Raw genomic sequence first — 14,753 nt, forward strand, 5'->3', positions numbered from 1 at the left:
CTGAACTTTTATGATTCGCACCAATAAATGTACCTGGACTGCGTAGAGGAGTGGGTCACCACAATATATTAAAAACCCTGAACTTTTATGATTCGCACCAATAATTGTACCTGGACTGCGTAGAGGAGTGGGTCACCACAATATCTTAAAAACCCTGAACTTTTATGATTCGCACCAATAAATGTACCTGGACTGCGTAGAGGAGTGGGTCACCACAATATATATTAAAAACCCTGAACTTTTATGATTCGCACCAATAAATGTACCTGGACTGCGTAGAGGAGTGGGTCACCACAATATCTTAAAAACCCCGAACTTTTATGAATCGCACCAATAAATGTACCTGGACTGCGTAGAGGAGTGGGTCACCACAATATATTAAAAACCCTGAACTTTTATGATTCGCACCAATAATTGTACCTGGACTGCGTAGAGGAGTGGGTCACCACAATATAAATTAAAAACCCTGAACTTTTATGAATCGCACCAATAATTGTACCTGGACTGCGTAGAGGAGTGGGTCACCACAATATATTAAAAACCCTGAACTTTTATGATTCGCACCAATAATTGTACCTGGACTGCGTAGAGGAGTGGGTCACCACAATATATTAAAAACCCTGAACTTTTATGATTCGCACCAATAATTGTACCTGGACTGCGTAGAGGAGTGGGTCACCACAATATCTTAAAAACCCTGAACTTTTATGATTCGCACCAATAATTGTACCTGGACTGCGTAGAGGAGTGGGTCACCACAATATCTTAAAAACCCTGAACTTTTATGATTCGCACCAATAATTGTACCCGGACTGCGTAGAGGAGTGGGTCACCACAATATCTTAAAAACCCTGAACTTTTATGATTCGCACCAATAAATGTACCTGGACTGCGTAGAGGAGTGGGTCACCACAATATATTAAAAACCCTGAACTTTTATGATTCGCACCAATAATTGTACCTGGACTGCGTAGAGGAGTGGGCACTGGGCACCACAATAAAATATATAAAAAACCTTCAACAGATCTGCATTACACTACACATACGGCTGCTCCTCCATCCTCTCCATCATATACATGTTGGAGTTTTAGCGTGTGACAACCTCTTGTTTTTGATAATGTCAGTGCATTTTGAATATTTTTCAATTTGCCCCACACCACTGAATGTACTTTATCTATGATACGCAATACGCATCTATCTTGACTGCGTAGTGTGGTGGCCCCGGTACACAATTTGGTACCGAGGCCACAATATAATTAAAAAACCCTCCACGTGTCTGAATTCCACCAAACAAGTATCTGGACTGCATAGTGGGGTGGCCCCGGTACCCAATTTGATACCGGGGCCACAATACCTCCTCCAAACATGGTACAGACAATTCGTCATTGAGATCCCAGACAGACAGGGTCAAAGTGTTATTGTTTGACTTTGTAAACCCAAAAAACTGTCCCTGTTGCACATAGTCGTGCAATGAAGACTGACTTTTTCATTTAAAGGCACGATCTTTCAAGTGTAGTGTTTGTAAGTCTAAGTCATATTATACTTTTGGTAAAATTGGTTTATTTTGTTCCTCTTTATGGTAATTAATTAGTAATAGAATTAAAGTATGAAATAGAATTAAAGTATGAAATAGAATTAAAGTATGAAATAGAATTAAAGTATGAAATAGAGTGGTATAGAGTTGTAGTGTGGTATAGATAGAGTGGTCCACACAATATAATAATAAAACCCTCAACTGGTCTGAATTCCACCAAACAAGTATCTGGACTGCGTAGTGTGGTGGCCCCGGTACACAATTTGGTACCGAGGCCACAATATAATTAAAAAATTGGGCATCAACTGTCACCGTTGTTTAATATCTGATACACCTAAATATGGACTGCACAGTGGAGTGGCCCCGGTAGTAAATTTGGTGCCGGGGCCACAATACCTCCTCCAACTTCCAAGTGTAGTGTTTATAAAGACAGACAGCGTCGAAGTGTTATTAGTTGACTTTCTTAACCCTAAAATTGTCCCTGTTGCAAATATTCATGCAATGGACAGTTACTTTTCTATTGAAAGACTCAAGCTTTCAAGTGTAGTGTTTATAAAATATAAACAACAATACAGTAGTTTTAGAGCACGTCAATACCTCTTGTTTTAAATTATGACACGGCATTTTACTTTTGGTTTAATTTCTTGAATTTTTTTACATTTGGTTTTACTTTTTGAACATGGCAAACGACTGTTGATTGGTCATATAATGCCCAAAAAAAAGTTCCAAGATGGAATTGTCCTTGGGCCCTCACACCCACCCTTATGTTGTTGAAATAGGACATGCACACAAACCAATCATTTCAGCGACAGGGCCTACCAAACAACTTTGGCTGAAATGATTGGTTTGTTTGGGCCCCCACACCAAAAAAGCTATTCATCTCTCCCTGTACAGACTAAACAGGCTCTACTGAGGCAAGATGTCGTCCTCATCCTCAACCTCTGATTCCTCTCCCCCTACAGTGTGTACTTCCTCCTCATCACACATTATCAATTCGTCCCCGCTGGACTCCACAACCACAGGTCCCTCTGTAGTATCTGGAGGGCAGTGCTGTACTTTATTGAGGAATTGATTATTCATTTTTATAAACATCATTTTTTCAACGTTATGAGGAAGCAACCTCCTTCGCCGCTCACTGACCAGGTTCCCCGCTGCACTAAAAACTCTTTCCGAGTACACACTGGAGGGGGGACAACTCAGGTAAAATAGAGCCAGTTTGCACAGGGGCTTCCAAACTGCCTTTTTTTCCTGCCAGTAACAATATGGACTGTCTGACATGTCTACTTGGATGGTGTCAGCAAAGTAATCATCCACAATTTTTTCTATTGTGACAGCATCCAATGCAGCGAGAGTAGACATGTCTGCAATGGTTGGCAGGTCCTTCAGTCCGGACCAGATGTTATCAGCATCCCCGCCAGTGCCTCTTTTGGGAAAACTGAGCTTTTTCCTCGCAGCCATAGATGTGGAAGAAAATGAGGGTGGAGCTGTTGGCATGTCACGGTCCTCTTCAGAGGACAATCTCCTGACCAGCAGGTCTTTGCACCGCTGTAGACTTGTGTCCGCCGGAAACAGAGACACAACATACGCTTTAAACCGAGGATCGAGCACGGTGGCCAGAATGTATTCCTCTGACTTTAAAAGAGTGACCACCCTCGGATCCTGGCAAAGCGTACGAAGGGCTACATCCACAAGAGCTACATGCTTGGTGTAATCGCAATGGCTTACCAGCTCCTCCCTCACTTTCTCCGGCTGCTTCTGCAACAGCCTGATCAGGGGAATGACCTGACTCAAGCTGGCAGTGTCGGAACTGACTTCTCGTGTGGCAAGCTCAAATGGCTGCAGAACCTTGCACAACACGGAAATCAGTCTCCACTGCGCTTGACTGAGGCGCATCCCCACTCCTTTGCCTATGTCGTAGGTGGCTGTGTAGGCCTGAATGGCCTTTTGCTGCTCCTCCATCCTCTGCAGCATATAGAGGGTGGAGTTCCAGCGCGTCACAACCTCTTGTTTGAGGTGATGGCAGGGCAGGTTCATGCTTTTTTGATGTGCCTCTAGTCTGCGGTAGGCACTGGCTGAATGCCGAAAGTGTCCAGCAATTTTGCGCGCCACCGCAAGCATCTCCTGCACACCCCTGTCACTCTTGAGGTAATGCTGCACCACCAAATTAATGGTGTGGGCAAAACATGGGACGTGCTGGAAATTGCCCATATTTAATGCCCGCACAATGTTACTGGCATTGTCTGACACCACAAATCCCCATGAGAGTCTAAGTGGGGTAAGCCACTGGGAGATAATTTCCCTCATTTTCTCTAATATGTTGTCAGCGTTGTGCCTCTTATTAAAGCCTGTAATGCACAATGTTGCCTGCCTTTGCATGAGCAGCCATTTTGTAGATGCTGCTACTGATGCAGCTGTTGCTGTTGCTGCGGAAGGGGATGCATCTACCCAGTGGGCTGTCACAGTCATATAGTCCTTCGTTTGCCCAGAACCACTTGTCCACATGTCCGTGGTTAAGTGGACAGTGGGTACAACCGCATTTTTAAGAGCACTGAGGACACTTGATTGTACTTCTCTGTACATTTTTGGTATCGCCTGCCTAGTGAAGTGGAATCTCGAGGGGATTTGGTACCGGGGACACAATACCTCCATCAACCCTCTAAATCCCACTCCACTGATGGCGGACATCGGGCGCACGTCTAACACCAACATTGCAGTTACAGCCGCAGTTATACGCTTTGCAATAGGGTGACTACTATCGTATTTTGTGGTCATGGCAAACGACTGTTGGACGGTCAATTGTTTTGTGAAAGACTTAGCGGTCTTACGACTTCCCCTCTGGGAAGATGACCGACTAACAGCAGCAACAGCAGCAGTGGCAGTAGTAGGCGTACCGCTGCAGGATTCCTCGGATGAATCCCGTATTGAGGAGGACTCAGTCTGGCTGCTGACTTGGGCTGCAGGACTGAATCTGATGGAGATTGTGGAGGAAGTTGACGAGGAGGGTGTTGCTGGTGTGTATCCAACTGGACCACGGGATTTAGGTGTCCCTGTACCGATGAGGGTCCTAGCCCCAGTTCCTGAACTAACCACTGAACTATGAAGGTTATTCAGGTGACGTATAAGGGAGGATGTTCATAGGTGGGCAAGATCCTTACCCCTGCTTATTTGAGCTTTACATAAGCTACATATGGCCATACATTGGTTGTCTGGATTTGGATAAAAATAACTCCAGACCGAAGAGGTGCATTTTTTGGTCTTCTGACCAGGCATGACGATAGGCTTTTTCATCCCATGGACATCAGCTGTTTCCCCCCCTGGTGCCTCATTTACAATAACCACATCACCATCCTCATCATCAAGTTCCTCCACAGCGCCAGCTACATCATCAATAGCCTCCTCCCGAGCCACCTCTTCCCGTACAGTGATGGGAAGGTCAGGCTTGACAACCACCAACATCCTTGGACTCGCCTTGTGGATTTGTGATAATTTCTCTTTAGAAGGCAGAGTTGTTTGCTGTTTTGTTGCTGACAGCATAACTCTCTTCAATTTTTTGTAGGGGGGGGGGAGGAGGAGGAGGGCTAAGATCCGTGGGTGAAGCTGAACCACTAGTCATGAACACGGGCCAGGGCCTAAGCCGTTCCTTGCCACTCCGTGTCGTAAATGGCATATTGGCAACTTTACGTTTCTCCTCAGATGATTTAAAGTTTCTCTTTTTGCTACTTTTTCTTAACTTGGGCTTTTTGGATTTTACATGCCCGGTACTACGAGATTGGGCATCGGGCTTGGAAGACGACGTTGATGGCATTTCATCGTCTATGTCATGACTAGTGGCAGCAGCTTCAGCATTAGGAGGAAGTGGGTCTTGATCTTTCCCTACTTTATCCTCCAAATTTTTGGTCTCCATTATATGTAGCACAAGATACTGCAGAATGTGTGAACTTGGTAATATAGCAGTACCAATGGACTTATACTGCTGGATTGGTTTTGCAAATTTGGTTATAATTATTATATATATTTTTTTTTTTTTAAATTTTTTTTTACTTTTTTTTAATTTTTAAAAAACTTGGGAATAGTGGGGAAAAAACTATGCCCTTAGAAGCACAGAGCACAGGACACAGCACCACTGGACTGAACAGGACACGGCACAGGACCCAGCAGCACTACGGAACTCAGCAGGACAGAGCACAGGACACAGCACCACTGGACTGATACTGCAGAATGTGTGAACTTGGTAATATTGCAGTACCAATGGACTTATACTGCTGGATTGGTTTTGCACATTTGGTTATAATTATTATATATTTTTTTTTGTTTTTAAATTTTTTATTTTTTTTACTTTTTTTTTATTTTTTAAAAACTTGGGAATAATGGGGAAATAACTATGCCCTTAGAAGCACAGGACACAGCACCACTGGACTGAACAGGACACAGCACAGGACCCAGCAGCACCACTGACCTCAGAAGGACAGAGCACAGCACACAGCACCACTGGACTGAACAGGACACAGCACAGGACCCAGCAGCACCACTGACCTCAGAAGGACAGAGCACAGCACACAGCACCACTGGACTGATACAGCACAGCACAGCACACAGCACCACTGGACTGATACAGCACAGCACACAGCACCACTAGACTGATACAGCACAGCACAGCACAGCACACAGCACCACTAGACTGATACAGCACAGCACAGCACAGCACAGCACACAGCACCACTGGACTGATACAGCACAGCACAGCACACAGCACCACTGGACTGATACAGCACAGCACAGCACACAGCACCACTGGACTGATACAGCACAGCACCACTGGACTGATACAGCACAGCACCACTGGACTGATACAGCACAGCACCACTGGACTGATACAGCACAGCACACAGCACCACTGGACTGATACAGCACAGCACAGCACACAGCACCACTGGACTGATACAGCACAGCACACAGCACCACTGGACTGATACAGCACAGCACCACTGGACTGATACAGCACAGCGCACAGCACCACTGGACTGATACAGCACAGCACAGCGCACAGCACCACTGGACTGATACAGCACAGCACAGCGCACAGCACCACTGGACTGATACAGCACAGCACAGCGCACAGCACCACTGGACTGATACAGCACAGCACAGCGCACAGCACCACTGGACTGATACAGCACAGCACAGCACAGCACCACTGGACTGATACAGCACAGCACAGCACACAGCACCACTGGACTGATACAGCACAGCACAGCACACAGCACCACTGGACTGATACAGCACAGCACAGCACACAGCACCACTGGACTGATACAGCACAGCACAGCACACAGCACCACTGGACTGATACAGCACAGCACAGCACACAGCACCACTGGACTGATACAGCACAGCACAGCACACAGCACCACTGGACTGATACAGCACAGCACAGCACACAGCACCACTGGACTGATACAGCACAGCACAGCACACAGCACCACTGGACTGATACAGCACAGCACAGCACACAGCACCACTGGACTGATACAGCACAGCACAGCACACAGCACCACTGGACTGATACAGCACAGCACAGCACACAGCACCACTGGACTGATACAGCACAGCACAGCACACAGCACCACTGGACTGATACAGCACAGCACCACTGGACTGATACAGCACAGCACCACTGGACTGATACAGCACAGCACCACTGGACTGATACAGCACAGCACCACTGGACTGATACAGCACAGCACCACTGGACTGATACACAACACAACACAACACAGCACAGCACAGCACAGCACTAAACAGCACTAAACAGCACTAAACAGCACTAAACAGCACAGCACTAAACAGCACTAAACAGCACAGCACTAAACAGCACAGCACTAAACAGCACAGCACTAAACAGCACAGCACTAAACAGCACAGCACAGCACTAAACAGCACAGCACAGCACTAAACAGCACAGAGGACCACCTAACACACCCTCCCTCTACCCTGATCAATGCCCGAGTGAAGATGGCGGCGACTAGCGGGGAATTTATAGGATCCGAGTATCGCGAGATCCGACAACGGGATTATGAGTCAGAGCCTCAGTTTCACTTTTGAATTTGGCGCCAATACCCGGATCTGTCTCGGATCCGCAACGTTCGGGTGGGCTCGGATTTCATAAATCCGAGTGCGCTCATCCCTATAACAAATGAGAACTATTTATTTCAGGTAGACATGGAGCAGGTCTGCAGTGTAACCGGTCACAGCTACCGGAATAATGGCGGCCAAGATGGCAGCAGTAATACAGGTATCCAGGCTAAACAACGGCAGCGCTGAAGATGCCCTGGTACAAGGACTACACACAGGTAATGTGCGGAGCAGAGAACAATGCTGGATTCACTGATGCCAGTAACACGACTCAGCAGTAGCAGCACAGAAGACGCACTGTAGACGCAGGTTACAGGAACACACAGGGACATACTGGCTGGAGGAGCTGGGTCGAACGCATAGTCCAAATAACAGACCAAGGTCAGGTGTTTATCCCTAAGGAAATGAGTTTTGCTATAATGCTACGGCACTTTTCTGCTGATCAGACATCTGGGTACATTAATATATATGTATTTAGCAAGGTGATACATATTGCCAATGTCTGAGGTGGAAGAGGCTGGTTTATGGTTTAGATAGATGTTGTAGGATTGAGTCTCTAGTTATTCAATATATGCAGGGATGGCGCTAGTTCTGGGGGTGCACTAGGAGACGCCTCCTCAGAGTTGGAGTGTGCCCACTCCGAGCTCATCACAGACAAGGGGCACAGGCTTTGTCATCGGCGCTCAATTGCATTAAAACACTACATTGGTGACAATATATCATTCAGTATTTTTGGCACCCCCTGCTATTGCTGCCCTTGGCAACTGCCTAGGTTCCCCTACTGGTAGAACGGGTCCTGAATGTATGTCTTGTACAGATATCATTGAGAATATTAGGTGGGAGGAAAGAAGGAATAGACTCACTAATTCCAAAAATAGGGAATCAACTATTTATTCTGACCTTTGGAATTCTAAAGCAAATTGCCACGGTGTTTCCTGTGTGGGCACTCGGCCGTGCTGGGAACAGACAGAGCGCCGGGTTACTGCCAGAAGTATAATCCAACCACTGAGCATGTACGTTTACAATGAAGACCATTGGTCTCATCCCTACATTCTGCCTCTATTAAAATATAAATGGAACTATTTCATGCGTTTATTTTCTCCTTTTCTATCTATTCGACGGATATTCAGAACCCTGTTTACCTCCAATATTTTCCTTCCATTGCCGAACTTCCCCCTGGCTCAGTCTGACAGTAGATGATATGAGAAAGGGATATAACACTCTATATAACTATGTCCTTATCAAGCCCTCCACATAGTGTCTGTTAACGAGCATATTATACTATAAGGGGATGGACACACTAGTATAGAAAACAAGTCATAAAAGTCTTGTAGTCTATATTCTCCCTGGCAGTTGTTTGCAGACCTCAGACAGGTATAAATTAGAATGCAAAACTCAGAGACGCTAAAGGGCTGGTAGATCCTGGCAGCAGGATTCTCATTTTAATATCCTATGCAAAAGTTGGAGATCAGTCAGATGCAACCACACAAACCCGGATATTTGCATGACACATACAGGACACTTGTTTGTTTGTTTCCTTGGCAGTCAGTGTGTCTCCCGCTGGGTATATATTTATCTTGTGGGTCTCCGATGATTTTCTGCTGTTTTGCGTTCCGTAGCTATGTAGCAATTTGTGTCAGCCGAGAACCTTCTTATTACCGAGGATCTCTTGAGATTTCTATTATTTAATAAGTTACTGCAGCGATAAAAATATTTCACCGCAATTTAACAATATTTTTCGGCAGTGGTTAGCTGAGCAATACTCGGAAGCCACGGGGGTAAGTTACCCCTGGGCCTAGCTCATTGGGGGGGAAAGGCAACCTGGTTTCTGCCACCATCAGGGGGCGTACGGGGTGAAAGGAAGGAGCGCTTCGTATCTCTGATTCTCAGTAACAGTGTAGAGAGCCTCAATCTGTAACATTAAGGGGGACAGGTGGAGAAGTCTGACAGACCGGACCTCACAATCTCTGATGGCAGTTCTCAGCAGGGTGAACGTGGGATTATGGGTTTAGGGGTAGGTTGTTCAAGGAACACAAAGAATTTATACTGTAAGATTAGAATATTGTTGGGATATATGAAGGAATGGAAATAAAATCAAAATAAAAAAAAACAAAATCAGACTTTCAGTTGTTTCTTAGAATTGAATGGATCATGCCACCATTTAGATTTTTAGCGGGGAATTCAATTCCCCCCCCGTAGTACCGCCACGCTAAACCGATTACCGTTATTACGGTAATAGTGCGCCTAATTACGGTAGTTCTAAAGCCGGCTTTTTGCTTGCAGCAGAAAGCTTGCTTAATATTACCATACTAACAGTAATATCTATAACGCGTCGGTACTTCACGGGGGATTTAAAGCCCCCTTAGTCTTTTTACAAAACTAATTTTAACAAATCACCTTCATTCTGTACTTTATAGTTTTTCTTTATTATTATCTGTTCCCGTCTTCTCTATATTCTGTCCTTCCTCATACATACCATTGTACCGTTATACTGCTCTGCGTGTAACATTTCGATTCACTCTCTTACTCGGTGACTCCTTCAGTTTATTACCCCCCTGTGTTCTTATTACATTATATTCCTGTTTAAACTCTTATATAGGGAGGAAGATGGGGAATATTCCATCCAGCTGCAGTCAGTTTATAACCCAAAATGTGACAGATACATGGTATACATTCCCCTGACTCCAAGTTATAAAGTACATACAACCGAAATATTAAAGGTCCTGTATGTATCACTTATGGGGAAGCAGAAACTATGGCTATGTGATTATTGAAAACCATGATATGTCATTAGATCATAAGTTGGGTTGTTTATATGTGACCCCATACTGGGGCCATTAATAAATGACAATAGGACTTATCCTTCTCAGTGATCTTATTTCAGAGGTGAGGGACTCGCCCCATTTCACGAGGTTTATTGTGCTAATTGCTTTTTTTTTATTTTGGGGCATTAGGAAAACATGGCTATATTAAAAGTTCATTAACTCTATCCCCCCGTAGCTACATGTTGGTGTCTCTTACGTATAATCTGATAGATGATGCGTTTGTTTCTTGCACCTCTCACAGCTGCCATTATTTCACACTACTTCCGGCACAGAATACGGACAAAATAGTTATGATTTACTTACCCCGGGTTATTGTGTTACACCGGCAAACTGTGAACTGACATATAATCCACTAACACATAAGGAAGACAAGTTACAATTGGTGTTGTAGTGTATTTAAACAGTCACCTAGCAAATGACATTTTCAGTTTACTATTACGGGAATCAGTCTATTGATCATGGTATTGTTGAAAAGAAAGGTCCAGGAAACAGCTTTATAAATTCTACCACTAATTATTATATAAAATCTCATAAGAGTCATTGGATATTGAGCAATACGACACAATACACCGTTTTTCAATTCATCATTGTCCAGCTGTGGTTTCTGCTTAATTAGCCCTGAAAGCTTCAAGCTCAGACACGCGGGTTTTATACACCCGTTCCTCAGCAGGAATGTCATCAAATACAGGAGCTGCAGTTATTTTCTGTAATGTAACTTAAACAGAACAAATTGTGGTAATAGAATCCAGAGTGATCTCTAAGGGTAAATAATGTCCTAGTTACGGCCCTGGGTGGTCCGAGGTGAGAGGACTGGATAATGTCAAACTGGGCAACCACCTTCTGCCACCCCTGATACAGCACCAGTCAGCCATCCATTACAACAACTAATCTTATATGAACGATGTCACTATATATACTTGCCATACAATAAACTACTTAACTTATCTCTCTCCAGATTGTAAGCTCTTGTGATCAGAGTCCTCTGATTTATGTGTCGGTCATTAAACATATAATTTGTATAATACTGCAGAATTTAAATTAAAAAAAAAAGTGAAAACTGTTTTCTAACTAATTTAATAGATCAGAATATATATCACTTGTGAATAGGGTATTTTTTCCTAGTACATTGGTCACAAACTATTAAACTAATATTTTGATATTTCCTCTGTATTTGTCCACCGGACATTCTTCCCTCTTCCATATAATCCTTTTATCTCCTTACATAGTCCTCCTGTCAATCTTATTGAGATGTGATTATCTATTCCCAATGCAATAACTTGGTTGCGGGGTCTAAGCGATGTGTGGAACAAGTTTGGAAAAGACCAAGAAGTCTGACATGAAGCGGTAGAAACGTTTTATTTATTTCCAATAAAACGATGAAATGAGGTGGTTTTGTCCTTTCTTTATTTCCAGCTGGGACGATGAAAACCATCAGTTTTATATACAGAACTAAACAGACAATCTAATGTGTGCACCACCTTGAAATCAGGAAGGCGCACATCCAATCAAAGCTGAGGCGCAATTCCACAATGCAGCCACTTGACGCTCCGACGCCTCCACCAACACAAGACTTCCGGAGTGCACTGGATGCCAGTCAGAGGTAAAAGATGATGAGTGGTCGAAACCGCGGAGTCTCTACCTCCCCCGTTCCCTCTTCAGAACTGGTCAGCGGCTGAGGCTCTGACGGAGCAGCTCGTACATTATCTGATCCTACAGAGGGAGAGAACGTTATTGCGTTATCTTGTTTGTTTCAAGTGCTTCTGGGTATTTCTATGTACGCAGACACAGGAATGTAGATTACTCACTCTTACGGCAAATACTGAAAGTATGTTCAGGCTAAGCCAACACTTTACAGAGCTTTGTATTCCAGAAATTGCTAATATGATTACAAAATAATGCTTGTATTACACTTGTCCGCAGCGTTCATTCAAATGGGAAAATAAAATCATATAGGTCAGCGTAAATGAAATTAAATAGATAAATGTGTAATATAGTCCCTTTAAATTGATATAAAGTGTTTTTCCAACGGCATCCTTATATTCACTTATTTACTCCCATTTCGTACTTCAAAAGGTTTTCCAAATATAAGATCACATCGCCCAAACTATTGTGCCCCACTTTTATAGCAGTCAGATGGGGGACACCTCCCATTAACTCAATGGTGTCCGCAGCCCAAAAGATTTTGTGAACACAGAAGGTCCTAAATATCAGCCCTGGTGGGCACTAATTAATCGGAGAATCATTTAAGAAACAGGCCACGCCCACTTGTGACAACGCGTTTTATTGGAATAGAATATAGATTGCCTTATAAGGAACCAGCATCTATTCTCACAGACTTAAGCATGTTGTCTGGTTAGATCACAAGTCTCTTACAGTTCTCCATATACATCTAATAGACACAATCGGTCCCGCATCTGCTTCTCCGCAACTCGCAGCAAACAATCCGATTTGAACGCCGGCCACACACTGCAGTACAGCAGGGGCCATCTGGCCAGATATCACCGAGCGCGTCACCCCAAACTGAGCACGATCCCAGATAACGATCTGAATATATCATTACACATTACCCAGAAATCCGGTCACAAGATGCCAGATCTACCTGAGTGCACACTCATCTTCCAACCGGACGAACAAAGTAATCCAGCTGTACGGCCTGCGCGCTAAAACAACATGGACCTGATCTGAGTGATCCCGGCTCTCATATTAAGCAATCCGATTGGCCTGTGCGCGAACAGCTTAACAATCAGCACATTGACCGAACACCTGACACTATGACTATATATATATATATATATGTAGAACTATAAGTCCCAGTACACCCTGCCAACCAGAATAAGTTGGAGAGGTTACCTACAGATTACTCCGAGTGTCCTCAGCTTGCATAATTATTGAAATATGCAGGAATATGAGAAAACAATATATAAAAGAAACAAACAATTGAAGTTTCGAATTGCTAAAATGGTGTGGTGTACAGATCGGGGTAGATAATAGTAAGATACACATGACACAAGCAGAAACACAGGCACTGTATTATTTATGACTTGCCTAATTATTTATATTGGGCGTTACCTTGAGGAAACCCAAGCTGATCGTTTATTTAGATGTTTCCTTGGCTGCGGCAGTCCGTACAGAGACAGTCGCTGCGGGATGTGAATCTCACAAGAGAAATCCAGGCCAACAACACAAGTGGCCCTTTGTACTCCAGCAACTAACACTGCACAGACGCAGTTTAGGACCATTTTAAAGACACACTAATCATTTACTCATTTATCGAATGGGGCTTCCAAACAAAATACATTTAAATAAACATCTCTCCAGAGCTGTACGTTTTGTATTGGAGCTTCCACTGGGCTGTGGTAACAGACAGGGTCAATGTTCGTCTTGTCTTTCAAGATGAAACCTTCTACCAGTGGCACTGAGAGCCCCCTCCCCTATCTGCACCAGCACCATATACAACTGCAGGTAGAAGGATGTTCTTAGATAATACTTGTTAAGGGGAGAGAACGTGACCTCCGAGGACCCACTTATAGCTGCAGAAAACCCAACAAACCCACAAAAATATCTTTCCCCAAACATAGAACATCAAAACGGACGACATTTTCCAACCACTAACTACATACTGCACACAGAGCTCTGAGGTTACAGGGCGGCTCTCTGCTCACCTCAATCCATGTGAGCCACTAAAAAGAGAAAATGACATACTCTATATACAACAAAAAACATCTATAAATAACATTTAATAATATTAACAACATTCTGTGTACTTTGTCTTAGAATAAATACTTAATACACAAAAGTTAAAACACCCGTTACAATATGAAATTCCCTCTTTAGGTGAATAATTATAAATGTTGTAAAATATGGGCACAGTAAACAGCGGCCTGGGATGTTACCCGAGAAATAAGAGCGATACTCTGCCACAAATCAACATATATATTAACTCATTCATGTAAATTCATGGAGCTTTGGAAGGGGGCAGCGGAAATACCTCTTTTGCATTTTCAGTCCATTAGTATCCAGATGCCCATATAGATAGTAAATATTACAGAATCTGTGGTCCGTGTGCACAGTGACACAAACGCTGCACTGCAATAACATAGCGCCCCCTATTGGCAGATAGACGTCTCTCACCTTTTTTGAGACGGATGGTTTCACCTTCATGAACGCCTCTTCAAAGTGCTTCTGGTAAACGTGGATGTTTTCTGGAAAACCAGGGGAGATAAGTTGCATTATTTAAGATCAGTAAATTACACTGCAAGATT

At 43.8% G+C, this 14,753-nt stretch overlaps 1 protein-coding gene across 1 annotated transcript in view; it reads right to left on the reverse strand.

Annotated features, from left to right (window-relative positions):
- Nucleotides 1-11,828: 11,828 nt before the first annotated feature.
- The window catches only part of NVL (nuclear VCP like), a 37,391-nt gene continuing 34,466 nt past the window's right edge, over nucleotides 11,829-14,753 (reverse strand). Inside the window, exons 22-23 of the mRNA XM_075204322.1 lie at nucleotides 14,623-14,693; nucleotides 11,829-12,201 (exon numbers count right to left, since the gene is read on the reverse strand). Of these exons, the coding sequence (XP_075060423.1) occupies nucleotides 12,157-12,201; nucleotides 14,623-14,693 (116 nt within the window). The 3' untranslated portion in view covers nucleotides 11,829-12,156. The remainder of the gene's footprint in view (nucleotides 12,202-14,622; nucleotides 14,694-14,753) is intronic.

This window comes from Mixophyes fleayi, chromosome 3 (assembly GCF_038048845.1).
Source record: "Mixophyes fleayi isolate aMixFle1 chromosome 3, aMixFle1.hap1, whole genome shotgun sequence".
In the NCBI taxonomy this organism is placed as follows: domain Eukaryota; kingdom Metazoa; phylum Chordata; class Amphibia; order Anura; family Limnodynastidae; genus Mixophyes; species Mixophyes fleayi.